Source organism: Pseudogymnoascus destructans, assembly GCF_001641265.1.
Source record: "Pseudogymnoascus destructans isolate 20631-21 unplaced genomic scaffold scaffold_9, whole genome shotgun sequence".
Classification (NCBI taxonomy): domain Eukaryota; kingdom Fungi; phylum Ascomycota; class Leotiomycetes; order Thelebolales; family Thelebolaceae; genus Pseudogymnoascus; species Pseudogymnoascus destructans.
In genome coordinates this window covers 872868-887636 of record NW_020167528.1, presented here as the reverse complement: position 1 = coordinate 887636, position 14769 = coordinate 872868, and the positions used below count along the sequence as shown (strand labels likewise).

At 52.0% G+C, this 14769-nt stretch overlaps 5 protein-coding genes across 5 annotated transcripts; 2 read left to right on the top strand and 3 right to left on the bottom strand.

Annotated features, from left to right (window-relative positions):
- Positions 1–1592: 1592 nt before the first annotated feature.
- VC83_04344 (uncharacterized protein) lies at positions 1593–2915 on the bottom strand (the record flags this gene model as incomplete). The annotated part of the gene is made up of 3 exons (XM_024467978.1): positions 1593–2044; positions 2100–2558; positions 2611–2915. The coding sequence occupies 3 exons, from the start codon at positions 2913–2915 to the stop codon at positions 1636–1638; spliced, it is 1173 nt and encodes a 390-aa protein (XP_024324371.1). The 3' UTR covers positions 1593–1635.
- Positions 2916–2938: 23 nt separating this feature from the next.
- On the bottom strand, positions 2939–4681 carry VC83_04343 (uncharacterized protein; the record flags this gene model as incomplete). Its single annotated transcript, XM_024467977.1, has 1 exon — positions 2939–4681. The coding sequence occupies one exon, from the start codon at positions 4679–4681 to the stop codon at positions 2939–2941; it is 1743 nt and encodes a 580-aa protein (XP_024324367.1).
- A 78-nt stretch (positions 4682–4759) lies between these two features.
- Positions 4760–6386, bottom strand: VC83_04342 (uncharacterized protein; the record flags this gene model as incomplete). Its single annotated transcript, XM_024467976.1, has 2 exons — positions 6350–6386; positions 4760–6300 (listed from the first exon to the last, which is right to left on the bottom strand). Exon 2 carries the CDS (start codon positions 5432–5434, stop codon positions 4760–4762), a length of 675 nt encoding a protein of 224 aa, XP_024324366.1. The 5' UTR covers positions 5435–6300; positions 6350–6386.
- A 123-nt stretch (positions 6387–6509) lies between these two features.
- VC83_04341 (uncharacterized protein) lies at positions 6510–8313 on the top strand. The gene is made up of 2 exons (XM_024467975.1): positions 6510–6740; positions 6788–8313. The coding sequence occupies exons 1-2, from the start codon at positions 6660–6662 to the stop codon at positions 6983–6985; spliced, it is 279 nt and encodes a 92-aa protein (XP_024324369.1). The 5' UTR covers positions 6510–6659; the 3' UTR covers positions 6986–8313.
- A 4210-nt stretch (positions 8314–12523) lies between these two features.
- Positions 12524–14509, top strand: HAP2 (Transcriptional activator). The gene has a single exon (XM_024467974.1). It carries the CDS (start codon positions 12603–12605, stop codon positions 13689–13691), a length of 1089 nt encoding a protein of 362 aa, XP_024324368.1. The 5' UTR covers positions 12524–12602; the 3' UTR covers positions 13692–14509.
- Positions 14510–14769: the final 260 nt, after the last annotated feature.

Genomic DNA, 14769 nt, shown 5'->3' with positions numbered 1-14769 from the left:
GTTTGTTGCCAGTTGAAGCGGGTTAGTCCACTTCAACTGTTCACCGTGCAATGAGAAGAATGGGGGGATCTGGGCTTACCTTTGAAGAATGGAGTTGCTGGAGCTTGCCTAGTTAGCGGATGTCGAAGCTGTATCAACGAAAGGAAAGGAAAGGAAAGGAAAGGAAAGGAAAGGAAAGGAAAGGAAAGAAAGGAAACAACAGGAGATAGGAGAGAGGAGAGTAAAAACGAACATGTAGAAACACACATTCAAGTCAGAGCAAAGCATGCGTCCAGCCATATTAAACTCTGTGCAAAGAAAAGAGAGAGAGAAGAAGGAAATGGATTAAGGTATTCCAAACGCGAATCTTCAACCCACAAGTGGCAGCAACTAGGGACACTGAAGTTTGCAGAATGAAAACGCCAAAGGAAAAGGCAAGACCTATATGTGATATGATACGTAGGTATGTGCCACCTATGACTGTCGCCCAAAAACAGCTCCATAGCGCTGGCATAGCAAAAGGTCGAAAACAGGGCCAAAATGGGGGTCAAGAAATGCTATTGCCGTTTTTTCAAAAATCCGAAGGCCCCCCCTTTTGGACCCTCAAACTCCCAACAAATCCTGAATTGGCGCATAAATCAGTATACAGAACGATGAGGTGCGCAAGATGCTTCTGATTTGAGGCATCCTGGGAGAGGCTGGGGAGTATGGCGGCATAATCTAGGGCGTCCGGGGAGGCTCATAGCCGGTGTCTAAAGGCAACTGAGGGTGCTTGTCTTGGGTCTGGAGAATCAAGGCAATCCAGTGGGAGAACAGATGACTTACTTGAGAGAGGCAATGCCAGAGAGGACACAAGATGGACAGCTTAGCGAGCTTTCTAGCTGGGATGTTTTGGCGATGCAGGCGATGGATTGGAGATGTTTGGTGATGGGCAGCTCGGCGAGCTTGCCTGTAGGGGAGGTTTCTTCATGGCAGCCAATGCCTGGAGAGGTTTGGTGATGGCTGGTGATGGCTGGAGGGATCTGGCGATGGCTGGAGTGGTTTGGTGATGGCTGGTGATGGTAGGAGGGGTCTGGCGATGGTAGGAGTGATTTAGAGAGGTCTGGTAGTAGCCAGAGAGGTTTGGTGATGGCCGGTGAGGGTGGAAGAGGTCTGGTGAGCTTTAGAAATGCCTAAAGAAGCTTTAGTAAGGTTTGAAGATGCTTGAAATGCCTTGGCCAAGGTTGGGTGAGGTTGGCCGATGTTTTAACAGGTCTAGAGAGTCCCGAAATGAAGCTTGAAAGCAAGCTTCCAGCCGGCTTTTCGAATTGGAATATTTGTTCAGGTGAAATTGACTTACCTGATCTTACCCAATTGATGCCAACTCTGATGGCAGATCAAACCTTCAATGAAGGTTGATTCAAAGACAGATCGTGAGCTGGAGGTGAGGCAGCCTTCACTCTGAGTGTGAGTGCGGGAACCAGCCCAAAATGGCAAGTACACATTTCCTATTTAGGCTGAAGCATCTTTAGAGCATCAGAATCAGCATCACCTACAGTAAATAAGAATACATAGTTAGACAGATAATTGAATTCATTTTTGTATCTACAAATTCACTTCCAGTCTGTAAAACTGCTGATATTCTTGAAGTATCCCCATGCCACCAGTGCTCCATGCTTACATCAACCCAATGTTCCACCAACAGTAAATCAGCTCCGGCGAATGGTTTGGCATATCTGAGGCATATGGCTCTGAATGGCCTGCTGTGTTATTCAATCTCAAGCTGCCCTTTGCAAATGGCGCCGGCTCGTTCCTTCTTGTCGAATCTGTGTCGATAATATAAAGTGGCTTGCTGCCAATTGCTGGGAGGCCAACGATGATCTGGGTTGAGTCCTTGATCTTCATTAATGGTAGCATAACCATCTTGTCCTTTTCACCGCAATCTTCTAATTCAGTAACAATGACAAAGAGGCGTTTCTCACCTGGGATTCGCTCATGTATGAAGCCGAGGTCGAAGGGGCAAATAGTACTGCCACGAGCAACGAAAGAGTTTCCGGCCTCGGAATTGATGCGGCGCTGGGACACTCTGTTTTCATTTTACATTAGCTACTATGGATAAAACGATGGGAGGAAACACTTACGGATCTGTAAAGCCAAGCTGGCTAAACCACTCAACTGCCATATCGCCAAGACTTGTGATGTATGGCATTTGATAATCTTTGGAGTATGCCTCCCGGAGCTGGCAAACAAACGGATGGTGTTCTGGGATGCCTTTGATATACAGCGGCAGGTCAAGCTCGTTTTTAACAAAGGCCCGCGAAACACAACGTGTAGCTCTTGGCCGGATGTGTTTTGCATCTAGGAGGACATCAGGAGCCATCTCTTCGACTATGTCCGGCTGCTCAAGAGAAGGCAGGATATGGCTCATAAGGCCAGGGCACCTTTTGTGGAGGATCTTAATCCTCATCGATATCTTTGGATCTGTGTGCTCAAAGGCACCTTGGAGGAGAAGCCGGAGCGAAGCATTAACGCACTCCCGCTGTATCAAAGTCCGTTCGACAGATCTTCCATTTGATGCTTCCGCCCATTTCTTGAACTGGCTATTCATCACAGTTAGAGTATAATCAATTGCACTGAGAAAAGATGGCTTACCGGTGCTTATCCTCAAAGTGAAGCACATTGAGATTAAAGCTGTTTCCATACCTCCAGATAATATCGCCTAGGTGCGCCCCCTGATGAACATTGGGCCTACACCGCCATTTCTTAAAGTCGTCCGATGCCCGAGAGGTTGGTTTGAGGTCCATGAGATTAGCGGCAAGTTCAAACTCCTGTATCACTGAATCTTGCATGAAACTAACGATGTTATGGAAGTCCTCGGTGCTTGCGTCAATGCTTGACTGGGATATCGATGGTGCTGGGGAAACTTGTCTCTTGCCCTTCCCTTTCCCCTTTCCCATGCTGCCTCTGTTTCCTGCTGCCTTCATTCGCAATGCAAGCATGCGGCATTGCAGAGCCGTCCATACATATCGCGACCATTGAAAATGGTCTTCTCTGTGTCACTATGCTGTCCCGGTCTCATCTCCCACGAGCAGGTCAGGGCATTGGACATTGCCATTGCTGAGAACGCCCGGATAATAAGCTGTTCTGGGTTGAGCTGATGCTTTCTCAAATCTTCCTTGAATTCTTGCTGGACGGCTTTGTAGAATCGCCAGTCAATGTCCTCTTTCTCAAGGGGCATGCATCGTAATATCAGCGGCGTTAGCATCAACGCCATCCCAGCTTCGTTCAAGGACCAGGACTTTAAGTGGTGCAGGGGCGACTGTCGTTTTCCCCATCCTGCTGGCGACGGAAAGCAAATGAATTCTTGGAAATACCGCTGTAGCCGTGACTTCGAGAGTATGGCTGTTATAAGAAGGAGCTGAGACTGCTTCCCCATTCCTGCGAACTCTGAGTGACAGACGTCGGCGGGACGACTGAGCACAATATCCAGTGCTGGCGAAATTTTGAACAGTGCTGGCTTAGTATCCCGCATACTCCATTCCTGGAACCACGCCTTTCTTTTCGTGGCAGAGAGCTTATCCCCATGCTCGCGCAGTTGAACTTGATGGTGGTGATACCTACCAAGCTCTATAAAGTCGAATGAGAGCTCCCCATGCCCATCTTTCGAAGCAAGGCAGGATCTACACCCCATGTCTGCGTTCTGGCGCAAGATTCCTGCATTATCGTTTTTTTGTGGCATGTCCCCAGCATAGCCAAGTGGAAAAGCGAGCTTCTCCTTGCCATTGATATCGAGGGTCATGCCTCTCTCTAGCTCTGGGAGATCTATCATGGATGCTAGAATATCATCTAGCCTTGATCCATGCGGTGTAGTAGTGAGAACGATCACGTTCTCGCGGTGCATCCTCACTCGAAGAGCCTGACCGGCGAGCGAGATATACACGCCAGTCAATGACCGGTACATGTTTCTCCAGATCCCAAAGCCATCGATGAACTCTATGAACGGAAGGGAGATAAAGCCTTGTTTAAGGGCTTCAAGAATCCACTTGCGGCCGTAGGCCTTCAACTCGAGCTCGGCAACATGGGGGTGGGACTGTGCTGCTGGCCTAATCTCATCGTTTGCCAAGTTGAGGATTCTTCTAACCTGGGACTCTGGCTCAAATAGGTGGTCTGCCTGACCTGGTATCCCATTCTCGAATTTGTAGTCCATGGTATATTCAAGCCGTTGAATTAGGCAGTGTACTGGGACAAACTCAAACTCATCCTCAGAGATAAGCTTCTCAGATTGAGAAAGCGGGATAGAAAGCTGAGACCTAATATCTTGGGCCTTTGGCGGCAATTCCATAGCTGAGTAAACTTTTTGGATCTTGATAATGATCCCGTTCTTCTCGATTGGTGCTGATCTCTTGTCAAATCCAATCCCATACACGCGACCAATTCTGATACTACCCCTTTCCGCTGACTTGTACTGGACAAAGTCAGAGCATATGATAGGGGATCCATCTGCAAAGGTAACTTGCACCCCAGAAGTTGTCCGTAAGGAACACAGCCAGGAGTCCGACTCCCAAAATTCATTTGGCGTATCTGTAAACGAGCCAAAGCCGTTCCATAATCCCTTGGTGATGCTGTTTGCTGACAAGATTCGTGTGACAAGTGGCGCAGCTTCAAACCAGTACGCATCCCCCTTTCTGTCCTTCTTCGAGCTGAGCTTCTCTTTCGGTGCCATCGTTGGCAACCTCTCTTGATTCAAGCTAACCATCTTATGTCGTAGGGGGAGTAGCGGCAGTTTCACCATCAGTCGTCGTTATCGAGTTGTAACGTCCTGTGGCATATCAACCAACTGGTCAAGATTCTCTGCAAGCCTAAGGCACTCTAATAGGTCTTGAAACTGCTGCCGTGAGACACTGTACCGTTCTGTGTACATGGCCATTGCCATCTCGTACTCTGACATTGGCCTCGATGATCTATTATGGGGCACAGGGTTGGAATAGTCATCACCGATGGGAGATGAACGATCAGCGGCGGCTGGAGGGGGTGGCGGTAGCATCCCTAATTCATCAGAGAGGAAATCCTCAGTCGGGATCTCTGGTATAAACACTTCGTTAGAAGTGTTGAGGTCTGGAACTGTCGTAGTATGAACCTTCACTGGAATCTGCTCTGAAATCTCACGGAGGGTCTTCTCCGTCAGCTCTTGAATATCCTGTGGTTGGGGGTCAGACATAAGTATGTCACTTTCATCACCATCACTGTCATCATGAAACCCATGGTCGTAGTCATCGCTCGTAGTATTGGTAATAAACTCTGAGCTATGTAAAAGTATGTTTTCCTCTGATAACTCATTCCCATGACCAACTAGTGGTGCGTTTGATAATCCACTGCGTCTATGTCGGTTGGCAGCTTGTGTCTGGAGTTGGGGAATCGCCACATTGGGATATCGATTTCTCTTCTTCAGTCGGCTCTGTGGAGGCCGGGAAGGCATGATCAAAGATAGGCAGCAATGCCAAAGGTATGCTTGGGGGTGCTGCCGTTGCCAATCTTGCTATTTTTGGCTCAAGTCCAGTTCTAGCCAATTCTACTCAACTACTTTGACAGCCAAGAGAGGTGGACTAGATAGTTAAGATTTCTTGGGGCTGGGAGAAGCTGGGATACTCCAAGGAGAAACGTGTTCGGGACCAGGGAATCTCAATGATGTCAGTGTTGAGACACAGCTTGTGTCGGCCGACCACTTTGGGGAAGTGGTTTTGTAGGTAGAATCCAAGGATTCTTAGCAGCAGGACTGGGAGATTAAAATGCTGGTGGGGGGCTAGAGGTGTCCTTTGAGCTGGAGAGATTGTAGGCGATGAGGCTGGTCGCCGGGAGCTTTTGTCAGTAGCTCAGAATGCTGGGGAGATTTTGGGTGATGAGGCTGGTCACCAGGAGCTTTTGGATCAGTGAAGCTGGTTGCTGGGAGCTTTTGGTGCCAGCTCAGAATGCTGGAGAGATTGTGGGCGATGAGGCTGGTCGCCAGATGCTTCGGCAGGGGCACCAGATGCTAGAAGATGCCAGAAGAGGTTCAGCGAGGGTGCAAGATACCAGAAGAGGTTTTGGCGATAGCTCAGAATGTTTGGGGGGTTCTGTCTTCAGCGTGTGTGAACTTGATGGTGGCAGGGCACAGGTATGGGCGAGTAAGTTGTAGACAGGTTGGTGTCAGAGGAGGCAAACTCATGAACTAAGGGTAAACCCCAAGGCTTTGGAATGAACACTTGAGGAGTTCTGACGAAGGTTGTGAGGTTGTTTGAAATCGTTGGATTATGAGAAATTTGCTTTTTGGCGCGTCTGGTGAACTTGTGCAAATACTTTAGAAGTCTGTGAAATAGTCAGTATGAATCAAATTCCTCATCCTTCTTCAACTTACTTCTTCTTTTATACATCCTGTCCTGACACAGAGTGAGGTTGGTGATGAGGTTGAAAGCTGAGGAATGGTGGTGAAATATCGTATATCACGTGCCCATTTTAGGTGGGTGGTCATGTGCTCCATCACTGCTAGCATCACCGCCAGCATCACCACATCATCTACAGCCTCATTTTCAGTCAAGATTGTACAGCGTAAGTCGTTTATTTACTCTCTGTCATTAATTTCACTTCTGGTCAGTTATCCTGCGCTAGGCAGCTCTGTTTCTCATCCTTTCCCATCCTCCTGCTCCTATATTACTTGATCTCGAGCAATGCCACGGTCGTTTGGACCTCAGTCCCAAAGAAGGAGGTTCACACCATTGGCACCTCGCCGACAACATTCTCCAATTGATGTAAGTTCTTGCCTATCTATCTATGCTTCTATCTCATGTTTATCCAGCCCTCTCTCCTGGATACTATGCCTAGTTCATTAGAGAATACCACCAAATCTGTCGAGGGGTTGTCGCCGCAGAACCCATTTGACGACAACGGTTTTGACTCTCAGGACGATGCGCTAATTGGGGATGAAGATGAGCCTACCTCGAGAGGGAACCAGAGCACCGAAAAAGATCAAGGCTGCCGACCTTCTCTCCGCTAACCAATTTGTTCTTGGGTTCGTGAAGCCACCGGCACCAGAAACAAGGGGGACGGTGCCAGTGTGGTGCACAGGCAGTGAAGATGGCCGTGGAGTTGCTAGGAGGACCTGAACGAATGGTATTTCGGGTGGAGCGAACTTGGGGTGTGGGCACAGCCTCTTGGCTGGCGGCAACATTGCTGTATGGTTTTGCTTTGGCTTGGGAGAGTGGATTTACTTGGGCTGCATCGCTAGGCTCAGAGTTTTGGGCGTTTTGGGCTGCCGGAAAGGCTGGGAAGAATGGATTGTGATGGGCTTCTTTGCTGTGTTGCTGTCGGGCTAGTGTCGGGCTAGTGGAGGTATCTGATCAAAATGAGGCAATCTAGGCTGGGCATTACATAGATCATGGCTATATTATTGAAACTACATACAATAGATGATTGTTGCCGATGCCTTCGTTTCCTCTGCTTCCCTCTTCTGTGTTTCTTGTCTATGACTGCCGCTGTCGCTTGTCCCATCGTCACCGTCGTCGCCATCATCATCATCACTATCACTGCTATCACCGCTGACAACAGCCATGATTTGCTCATATATTTGAGGCCTATGTGACCATTGCTACTCTCCTGCTCTTCCATTTCCCGCTTCCACCGTCTCCATTTCCTTGAGCACCGCCGCCGCCCATCTACTTTCATGGGCGGAGCCGCCTTCTCTTCTCTCCCATTTCCTGAGCACTGCTGCGCTCATCATTTTCATGAGCTTCGCCGCTTATGAAAAAGGATGAGCGGCGTGGCCCCAAGCTCCCATCCATTCCAGAACCACTGGCCATGCCGGCTACAGTCCAATCCATCTATTTCCTATTTACTGGTGTTCTGCGTTGACCGTTTGGGACTGAACACCGTGGGCATGAGAAGCATGTGGGGCCACGGGCGCATGGACGGCAAACCGTTCAAATACCAGCAAAATTCAGTGACAGGTCCACAAACCGTGTCGCTACCCTTGTTTCAAAACGTGAAATCCCGGTAAGGTAGAGTTACTGGACGGCGCTGGAGCGAGACAGGACCCTTCGGCCCCCACCAGTGATGTGGCTCCGTGGGCGCCAGCGGAGGTGGTGGTGGTGTTTCACGCGGGCGGTGCGGCGCGGTGCGGTGGTGGTGGTGGGTGGTAGCGGCTTTGGGGGAGGGCGGATAGGGAGTGGGATGGGGAGACGGGTTATGGGGGATTGATGATGGGGATGGGGAGACGGGTTATGGGGGATTGATGATGGGGATGGGGAGACGTGACGTCTCTCCGCCATCCGCCTCTATCCCTGGGCGGTAGAGTAAGTCGGGGCAACCAAGCCATCCGGATTATCTCCACCCGCCGAAAAAGATGCGAGCGAGGCTCCACCTCGCTCGATCAGGTCAAGCCAGTCAGCAGCGGTATAGGACTGACTCCTATCACAGGTCTAACCCATTGGCTTCATGATTGGGCGGTGTGCTGTTTTGGGCATCCGAGCAGCGGTGGTTGGGGCGAGGCGTAGGGGGGATTGTGATTTGCTTCCCCCGTCGGCGCGTAAATGGTGGGGTGGGTGTGGACCAGTTGGAAAAAAAGGAAATACGTGAAGTGAAATAACAGGTATTTTTATTTTTTATTTTTATTTTCTTTTCTTTCTTTCTTTTCGAATTTATTTTCTGTTATTGTATTTTTATTTTCTTTTTGGGGAGGGGGGGGATGTGAGGTGACGTGCAGACTGTGGTGTCACGGGGATGGATGTGATGGTTGTGGATGTGATGGGGATGGATGTGATGGATGTGATGTTTTTGTGGATGTGATGGGGATGGATGTGATGGGATGGATGTGATGGTTGCGGACGGGATGGATGTGATGGTTGTGGACGGGATGGATGTGGACGGGGAAAAGAGACACGTCCCGTAACACAAGAGTGGTGTCTCCGTCCGTCGTCGCGTTCTCCCGCTGTGGTGTTATTGCATACCCATCCCATCCCATCCCATCATCCCATCCCATCCCATCCCATCCCATCATCCCATCCCATCCCATCCCATCATCCCATCCCATCCCATCATCCCATCCCAACCCATCATCCCATCCCATCCCATCATCCCATCCCATCCCATCATCCCATCCCCATCCCGTCGCGGACGCAGGCCGTACTACTCTTGTTACTCCTGGGATTTCCGCAAACGGCCACGCATGGTAGCATGGTAGCATGGTAGCAGGGTAGCAGGGTAGCAAGGTAGGGAAAGTAAGATATCTTCCGTCACTTAGTCATCGTATCATCGATCATCGTATCATCGTATCATCGTATCATCGTATCATCGTATCATCGTATCATCGATCATCGTATCATCGATCATCGTATCATCGTATCATCGCTTGCTATACCCCAATCCACCTCCCAACTCACGCTGCAGTTCTACTATCGCAGGGTCCAAACTACAGTCAGTCGGTGGATGGGTGGAGATGATACACCAAAACATCACAGCTACAGCACGCACGGCCCGGCACGAAGAACAGGACAGACAGGACAGACAGGACAGACAGGACAGACAGGACAGACAGGACAGACAGGACAGACAGGACAGACAGGACAGACAGGACAGACAGGACAGACAGGACAGACAGGACAGACAGGACAGACAGGACAGACAGGACAGACAGACAGACAGACAGACAGGACAGACAGACAGGACAGACAGGACAGACAGGACAGACAGGACAGACAGGACAGGACAGGACAGACAGACAGACAGACAGACAGACAGACAGACAGGACAGCACAGGACAGCACAGCACAGCAGGCGGGGCAAATACCTATCCCTACGTAGTTGCGGGTCAATACACCGACTTTTCCCCACCAACTTTCCCCCCGCGTGGCCACAGTGGCGCGGGTTTCTACAAATATACGTACGAAATATAGGTACGAAATATACGTACGCTGGAGTGCGGGTGCTGTGTCTGGGGTGAGGGGATGGGGGGATGTCATCGAGACAGCGCAGACTGAGCGAGTTAGTGAGTGAGTAGTGACTGGAGGACGGTGAGCAAGAGGGTTGCGAGAAGCCCGAGCTGGCGGTGGAGGTGTGGTGGTGTGGTGGTGTGGTCGGGGCCCAGCCAGACAGGACGCCGGGGATTAAACTGTTTTTTCGGGATTGAGGTGGAGGGAGGAGGGATATGTCCCCGTGATTGCAGACCAGGATAGCCCAGCAGGTATAATACGAGGCTAGCAGGTATAATACAAGGCTAACAGTAATACAAGGCAACTCGATATCGCTGCGTAGGTTCCAGTCCAGCTCGGTCTTAACCCTGAGTTGACTGGGACTTTGCTGACTGGGACTGTGCTGACTGGGACTTTGCTGACTGGGACTGACGGGGACTGTCTGATGCTCCGGATGCGACTCGCCGTAGGACCGGTACTCGTGGTACCCGTGCTACGGTACTCCCGTGCTACGGTACTCGCTGCACGCGTGGTACTTGTGCTACAGGTGTCCGCAACCGTGGGAAGCCTGTCCCACCGCACCCAGGATGCACCAACTGCACAGTAGAATGACAGTCGAATGGCAGTCGAATGGCAGTCGAATGACAGTCGAATGACAGTCGAATGGCAGTCGAATGACAGTCGAATGACAGTCGAATGGCAGTCGAATGACAGTCGAATGACAGTAGAATGTATAGTAGAGTTGCCCTGCCATGGGTTGATGTACTGGTACGTACATCAACCCCATCCCCGGCTGAGGCCACCATCGAGAGAACGAGGAAGGAGCCAACAAGATCACGTTAGAGGAAAGCTACTTTTCAATGCACCATACCTACGTACTGCCTGAATGTACTTTTCCACTAACCCACCAAGTTACCTCGCTGACCAAAACATTACGGACTAATTTAGTTCCATTAGTCCTCTTTTCCTCTAGTCGCCTTTTCGCTCTGACGCACTTCCAATTCGCAACCACCCATAACCACTCATAACCATCGATTCCTTCAATTCCTTCCCACTTCCTCTCCTCCTCCAACCAAAACCTTCCATTCCACACAAATTCCCCGTTTTCCAATTATTCCCAAAACTCAAAACCCTCAAAACACCCCCCAAAACACTGCGAAATAATACCGTCCAACCATTGTCCGCCATTTCCCCAGAAGGATTCCTGTCGGAAAGCAAGAACGAAAGGACCCTCGAGTACCTCACCACCGCCCACTCACCCACCTCACCCACCTCACCCTCACCCACCTCACCCTCACCCACCTCACCCACCTCCACCACCGCTCAATTCGCCCCCTCCCCTCCCAAGCTCCCACACACGCTCGCCCAACGATCAAATCAGATCCCCATCAGATCGCTCCAAAGCTATATTCACCACCAGCATCACTTATTGGAAGAGAAAGCGCGCGCTCAGAAGCTGCCATCCAACAGGCTCAAGATCCAGTCTGCACAGACAGGTACCCCCCGAAATACCCAATTACCGTACCTCACACCTCGGAACAAACGCCCTGCGCTGGCTGCTGTTCCTTCGAGTAGCTCCTCTCTCTCTCTCTTACCCGGAACGTCCACTCTACCGCCCACTCTACCGCGCCTCCGAACCGCATGCTTCGCCTGCTGCGCCCTACCTACCGCCCATCTCGACCATAAGCGCCCGCCTCGTCGTCGCTTTTCTCCGCTCGGCGCTCGCTCATCTGCTCTTCCTCGCTCTTGGGTTCCATTCCAGGCTACGATTAGAGGTGTACTGTGCCAGAAGTACGAGAGTCCCCCCCCCCGCCTCCCACGACTATCTTCGTTGTGCGCCCGCACCCCCCCCCCCCAAAAAAAAAATTCCCAAATATCTCAACTCTTGAGTTCCCTTTGGTTACTCTACTCCAAGTTACTTTCTCGAATTTACTTACTTGAGTTACTCCCAAGTCAAACTTGGGTTTTACTAAACTTACTTAACTTGCCTTACCTCACCACCCTCCCAAATACCATACATACACACCAAAACACCAACTCTACTCCACTACATATCACCTTGCTTCACGTGTTCAATTCCCCACCAACAAATACCAACCTCCAAAAATACAAAAATACTACGCCAATCCTGCACCTGCAGTCCAGCCTAACCTTGGCAAGCAACTTGCAAGCCCTACCGACCTCAGCGTGCATGTCAGGGCTGCCCTCGACCACGGTGTACACCCTACCACATCGCTTGCCAACGCATCCAGCATATCAGATTCAAGTACTCGGCCTCGCCATTAGTCTCCGCCCAGCCACTCTGCGCCAAACAAAGACCGACCGCGTCGCCTGAAATCCCACCCACGCACGCAACCCATTGCCTTATCGTCATATCTCCGTCGACATCATCGTTCGTCCAATTTCGCAGCTTCAGCTTGCCAATATAATCTTTCAATACCCGCGACGCTCTTTGCGCAATCTCCGCGCCGAACACGCGACGGGACGACGGGCGACTGACTCGAGTCCGCCAACACGTCACTTCCCACGTTCTCATATCCCCCACCACCAACCACCACGAACCAACCGCGCGCCGACAGTGAGTGAGAGCGAGAGAGCTCCGACGACGAGCTACACGACGCATCCCGACGCGCCGAATCCGACGCGCGACCGCCGCCAGGCAGCCCAGCTCGCCGCCGCGAACAATTACCTAGACACTCCGTAGTCCCAATGATGGAGTACGCGCAATACCAGCAACAGCCGCAAGGCCACCACCCTCAGAGCCAGGGCCACCTACAGAACCCATACCCCAACTCCGGGCAGCTGCCGGGGCCGGGCGCACCCCTCACGTCGCCGACAAACCAGCCGCTGCACCAACAACAACACGCGCTCCACGGCCAGACATCCCCCATCCTGCCGTCGCAACAGCAAGGCGCGCAGGGCCAGGGCCACCCCGTGCACCAGCAGATGTACAATCAAACCCCCTACGGCGTCCAGCCGCAGGGCATGCACTACGGGATGCCCGTCGGCATCTCGACACAAGCCGCCGCCATGGCAGCCACCGCCGCCGCCTCGGGCCAAGGATACCCATTCCTATCGTCTGACCCGAGTCTCCCCAACACCTCCCCGCGCATGGGCGGCCTCAACCTCAAGAAAGACGTCGCGCGCCGCCCGCGCTCGCCACACCAACTCGCAAACCAACTCGGCCACCCCCGCCGCGTAAGCACCCAACTCGGCTCCCCCGGCGCCCCAGCACAACCACTCAACCACATCGCGCGCCCCGCGCCACCACCCATGCCCGCGCAAGCACCTCAGCACCCGCAGTCACCCGAGCTCGTCGCTGGCGCAGGAGCAGAAGAGAGCCCGCTCTACGTCAACGCGAAGCAATTCCACCGCATCCTCAAGCGGCGCGTCGCGCGCCAGCGCCTCGAGGAGGCCCTCCGCCTCACCTCCAAGGGGAGGAAACCGTATCTCCACGAGTCGCGACATAACCACGCGATGCGCCGGCCGCGCGGTCCCGGAGGGCGCTTCCTGACCGCCGACGAGGTTGCGGAGATTGAGCGCAAGCAGGCGGAGGGCGAGGAGGGGGGTGCGGAGGCGGTGCCTGTTACGGCGACGCCGGCGAAGCAGGGAAGCACGTCGACGCAGGGGAGTGCGGGCGCGCCGGGGGCGGCGAGTGCGAGTGCGAATGCGCCGATGTCGGGCGGGAAGAGGAAGGCGGAGGATGAGGAGGAGGCGACGCCGAGTAAACGCGTTAAGGCGAGGGCGGCGAGCGAGGATGATGATGAGGAGGAGGAGGATGTGGATGAGGATGGCTAGATGGGTGCGGTTGGGTAAGGTTCGGTTTGAACCGTGTGTGTGTGTGGGTGTGTTGCGTAGCGCGTTCGACAGGTCTGGGACTGGTCGTCGCTGCGTGCATCCACCCTCCTCATCCGCCCATCCATCTTGTCCCCCACTCAGTCATCAATCATCCCCTTCAGTACACCACTTCTACACCCCCTACATACCAAACTCCTAAACCACCTCAAACCTCCCCTTTTACGACGAAACGAACTGTTGATGAAATCACACACCGCCCGCTTTTTTTTTCTTGGGATGGGGGGGGCAGAAAAATTATCTTGCCACTACTACTACTGCTACTGCCTGTTGCTCAACAAACTTACTGCTGTTTTTGCTTTTGGACCGAATTTTTTTCGAGAGAGATGTGTTGGAGTGGAGGAATTATAACAAATTTTTGTGTTTGAGATAATCTTGTTTTTTTGTTTTGTTCGAGGGAGAGGAGAGGGGGAAAGGGAGGGAGGGAAAGGGAGGAGGGATGAGGAGGAAGGGAATCCATCACGTCGACCGCTGGGCTATGGCGTTGTGTGTCTCTTGTCTTCCTCGTCGGGGATTAGGGTGGAGGATATCAGTGGGACAACGGGACGCAAGGGATGGAAATGGTCAGGGTCAGGGAAGGGAAGGGATGGGAATGGGAAAGAAGGGGAGGGAGGGTTAATCGAAATCGACTTGCATCATATCCCCAAATGTCTATTCTGTCGTGTCTCGTTTACCCGTCACAAACTGTTCTTTCTATCTGCTCCTACTCTCTTGTCTCGCTATCCTGGTATTTTGTTTTTTGTTTCGTCTCTGCTGTCTTGTCGTTTTTTTTTTTTTTTTTTTTTTTTTTTGGCGGGATTATATTGGGAAGGATGGGAATGGAAGTTAGGAAGGAAGGGATGGGATGGGAAGGATGGGATGGGAAGGATGGGATGGGAAGGATGGGATGGGAAGGATGGGGATGAGAAGGATGGGATGGGAAGGATGGGGATGAGAAGGATGGGAGTGGGAAGGATGGGAGTGGGAAGGATGGAAGTGGGAAAGGGGAAGGGAAAGGGACGACTTTTAGACTGGCATCCGC

Excerpts from the sequence above, each read along its gene's own strand:
- VC83_04341 (XM_024467975.1), top strand. The coding sequence starts at position 6,660 with ATGCCACGGTCGTTTGGACCTCAGTCCCAAAGAAGGAGGTTCACACCA. Across the intron at positions 6,741-6,787 it reads GACAACATTCTCCAATTGAT|CCCTCTCTCCTGGATACTAT; the intron begins GTAAGTTCTTGC and ends ATGTTTATCCAG.
- HAP2 (XM_024467974.1), top strand. The coding sequence starts at position 12,603 with ATGATGGAGTACGCGCAATACCAGCAACAGCCGCAAGGCCACCACCCT.